The sequence below is a fragment of the Austrofundulus limnaeus genome, unplaced genomic scaffold, assembly GCF_001266775.1.
Source record: "Austrofundulus limnaeus strain Quisiro unplaced genomic scaffold, Austrofundulus_limnaeus-1.0 Scaffold2, whole genome shotgun sequence".
NCBI lineage: Eukaryota > Metazoa > Chordata > Actinopteri > Cyprinodontiformes > Rivulidae > Austrofundulus > Austrofundulus limnaeus.
Genome location: NW_013952404.1, coordinates 3,496,907 through 3,501,027, shown reverse-complemented (window position 1 = coordinate 3,501,027; position 4,121 = coordinate 3,496,907). Strand labels below are relative to the sequence as shown.

General features: G+C 37.6%; 1 protein-coding gene across 2 annotated transcripts in view; it reads right to left on the bottom strand.

Moving 5' to 3' along the window:
* Positions 1-4,121, bottom strand: part of syf2 (SYF2 pre-mRNA-splicing factor) — a 47,479-nt gene that overhangs the window by 5,489 nt on the left and 37,869 nt on the right. For both annotated transcript variants that reach the window (XM_014011089.1, XM_014011080.1), the window contains 5 exons: positions 3,970-4,002; positions 3,567-3,665; positions 3,217-3,342; positions 2,604-2,721; positions 556-646 (listed from right to left, as the gene is read on the bottom strand). In XM_014011089.1, coding sequence (XP_013866543.1) covers positions 556-646; positions 2,604-2,721; positions 3,217-3,342; positions 3,567-3,665; positions 3,970-4,002 — 467 coding nt within the window. The remainder of the gene's footprint in view (positions 1-555; positions 647-2,603; positions 2,722-3,216; positions 3,343-3,566; positions 3,666-3,969; positions 4,003-4,121) is intronic.

Genomic DNA, 4,121 nt, shown 5'->3' with positions numbered 1-4,121 from the left:
CCTCTGGACTGGGAATCTCTCGGAGTCCCCCAGGACGAGCTGGAAGGTGTCGCTGGGGATGTCTGGGTCTCTCTGCTGCTGCCCCCGCGACCCGATCCCGGATAAGCCGGCCGGACGGACAATTTGTATTGTTGGTCTAAATTATTACATTTAAAATTATAACTCTAATTCAAGCAGAATAGCCTACCGTCAACATAATTATGGAGTGTGATTTATTTTCAACTCAAAATATCTTCAAACTAACGAAATATAAAGTTACTAGTGAAGAAAATCTGTCTGGATAACAGCAGACTGACTGCTCGTAAAATACACGACAGTTCTGGACCACTCGTGAATTTTGTTCGTATCTGAAAAAAATCTTAGAATACGAAAACATTGGTGAATGCCACAAATTCTCCTAAATTACTTGTACGCACAACTTAAGAACAAATCTGTGCGTACGAACGGTTCTTGCATGAGGCCCATTTTGTCATAATATAGGACAAAATTTCAGCGGCCACCCTTGGTAGAGATTTAAAACCAGCTTAAAAATGACAGGACAGAGGATTGGTTCACCTTTCTTCCCTTTGCTTCTCGTAGTTTTCCAGGTCAGGTCTGATTTGCCTGGTGAGTCTCTGGTACTGTCGGAACTGGGCTTCTGCATAACCTGTAGTGTTTTTTTTTAAAACAGGGTTGTGGGGGAGAAAGAGAAAAATTTAATTAGTGGAACAAACAACAAGCAGGCACGAGGCTCAGCAACACAACCTGCGGCTAGTTAAGGAGGTCTACAGAGGCACCTCTCCTCCTGTCCTCTCTTGAAGCCCCTCTGGTGATCTTTTTCCTTCCAGAGGTTTTAATTCAGGGGAAAGGTTTGATGCAACAGATGGCAGCCACATTCAGGAGACGCAGCAAACTTTTTTTTTTCCTTCAGCAGATTAAATTAGAACCCGTTTTAAGTRATTTGCATCCACATTCTTACATGCAGCCAGTATTGCTTTTTATTGTGCTACCACGTAAAACTAAAGCAGTTCCATCTTGTTTTTGTGTTAAGAAGAATTAGGAGACTCCTCAATCACAGGCCGAATAACAGCAACAAAATGAACAAAATCTGTGTAACATTTTCCACAACAGTCAACAGTATGAAGTACTATTTTCTACATGAGTACAATAAGGTTTTGTAGCGTGAGAAGACTACCTTTACCCAAAATAAAACTGTTTGATCTAACTGCAGATTGCTTCATTATTACTACCTGATACAACTGATAACTATTTTAGTATGTGAAACAGTGTTTAGTAATAAAGTTAGATGTTAAAGATTTTTGTGGGACAGAGCAATGTTCAATCAGATTAGATCTTTATCAGCTGAAGCTAAATAAGACTGCCGTCAGTTGTCTGTGCTTCAAACTAAAGTGAATCACACAGTAAATAATTTAGTAAATTGAATATGTGGGTGGTGACTTGTGTAATCAGGGAATGGCATCCTTGTGGTTTCTGAGTGCACGCTGGGCTGGATGGAACATGCGTGTGAATCTCAAAGTAAATTCAGTGAGTGTTCGCTTCTTCATACAGACTTGATTCATGTGGCCATATTTTCTGTCTTAAACAAACAAAAACCCCTCAATGGTTTTACTGTATGTTTTGTTTTGTTTCCGGGGTTGAGTAGACTTATAAAAACTTGGAAAACAGCAGAATAAAAATGTTTTTAAAACACTACAGGTCATCTAGACAGCTTTTTATAAAAGTCGTGTCAGATTGTAAATGCTTCATGAATTCATAGAATTTTTTTAATTATGTACTGATTTAACAATGTCAAAAAACCAGTAACAGGTTCTGTTAATTATATTCTGCCCCTTTTCCCAATTCAGCAACAAACTTTGACAACATGTGCAAACTGTTGAAAAACTGTCAATTTTAGAAAGTGTACAAAATATAAATTAAGATGAAGAAATACAATTAAGTGGGAAATTTGTTAGGAAACAATTTCCTCAGTACTCAAGAGTAACACCCCAGCCAATTTTCAGTCATTTTCAGACAATTAAACACATTTATTTTATCATGTATTAGGGACAACGTAGTTTTATTGGGCACACAATATTCATTAAGATTCTTTTCAGACATATTTATAAAAAAGAGAAAAGGAAGTCCTGATATTCCTGGAAGATAAACAACTTCTTTTACTTTAAGAATCACACTTAACTGGTGTCCAGTCAGGGTCTAAGTTTGATGACAGCAAACAAAGAAAGTAGCTTAATGATTGAGTCCAGAAGACAGCTGTTGTGCCCATGACATCAAACTGCATGTGCAGTAACAAGAAGTGATGACAAAGGGTAATGCATGACTGTAAATATTGTGTTGCTACAATGGCTAACAACACAGGCAACAGCTGTAAATCTAGCATTCCTCTWTATAGTTTTGGGTGACTTCCTGTTTCAGTTTGGCTGTGCCAAGTTAAAAAAAACTATGCCAGCTATGTGACAAAATGGGTAAAATCATATGTATTAGGTCCAATTTCTTAAATGTTTTCTTCTTTGTAGGAAATGCATGTCAAAAGCATTTTAACCTTTAATACCTGTCCCATGCTCTGTATATTGTGCATCATTTCATCTTTTTGTAAAGCCACAAACCTGCAAATCCTGTGTCTGGATTCTTCTTCTTTTTCTTCCTCTCCCATCGCTCTGCTTCATCAGCAGTGACTTCCAGCAGCTTCACTCTGTTATAATCCTCCCCACGAGCAGCACATTCCTACGAAGGCAATAATTGTGAAGGACACAAAGTCAGCCAGCCAGCCTTCTGCTGAGTCTTTTCTAGRTGCTAAACATTTTGAGTTCAGCTAAAGTCTGGACTCTGGGATGGCCGATCTATGTGCATCTGCAACCTAATGAATGCAGACATCTTAGAATACATATGTGGCATTAAGGGGAAAAAAAAATCTATGAAAAAATCTGCAATTGCAACAGGCTATTAATTAGTGTTTAAACATACAATCTAAAATCATCTGTGATTTGCAAAGTCGTTTTGTAGCCATTTTTTATTCCTTTAATTAGGTGCCGTTTATATTCATGAATCATAAATTATTTTTCTAAGCATGTCTGGGTACAAGGATCGAGCTGAAAAGCAATAAAAGGCAGTATTTTCCAGACAAAAAAGAGGAACATAAATAAAAAAGTTTGCCTCCTTTGAAATAAATATGAGTAAAGTCTTTAACAAAGGAGGAAATTGCAGCAACCAAAAAGATACCTTCTTCTTCTCATCCTCAGCAAGCTCCCACTCTAGACGGGCTTTTTTAGCTTCCCAATTTGTGGGAAGCTTCAATCTCTTATCCTCCTCCACAACCTCCTGGTGGTTCAGTTTTCGAGCTTCGTTCTGTAGTGAAATCAACAAATAATATCAAAATACAGACAGTCAAGTGGATATGTTGAGACAATCCAGAAAGTGCACACAAACGTGAGTCGATAAACTCCACACAATAACTGCGTCATAACCAAACCTGCCATCATTACACAGCGCTAACTTCCACGTACTTGACTAATAAAGCTAAATGGATAATAGGAACCTATTATTAACCTAATAAAGCTAAAACAACTGACCCGTTTAAAATGAAGCTCTCTGAATTTACGAAGCCTCGCTTCTCTCTTCTCGGAAGCTAGGGTTTCTGTCGGTTCTTCCTCAGTATTCGTGGCAGTTTCCTGGAAGTAAAAACAAGTTACCTCACTGTGAACCAGATTTGACAGTAATTCATGCTGTTAAAAACCGACAGTTGTCCGCTACACCGCGGACAAATGAAAACATTTGACAAACATACCTTTAGTTAGCATTTTTGCTAACTAAGATTAGCTTATGACAGTTAGCTTAGCATAACGACACGAGATCGCAAATCGGATACGATATTTCTCYGACAGATCAACACAATTTTTTAAAATAAACGTAAGAAAAGGTATTCCTTATCTCTACAAAATGCTGGACCTAACAAATAAAACACAAAATACCAACCTCGGAACACGACGCCATTGTAGTTGTTGTTTTCTGAGAAGGAAGGCAGAACGGAAATACGTCATTCATACCGGATATTACGGAAAAGCATCGGAAACAGAAAAAAATACATAAAATGTAATAACAATTATTATATTATATTATATTATATT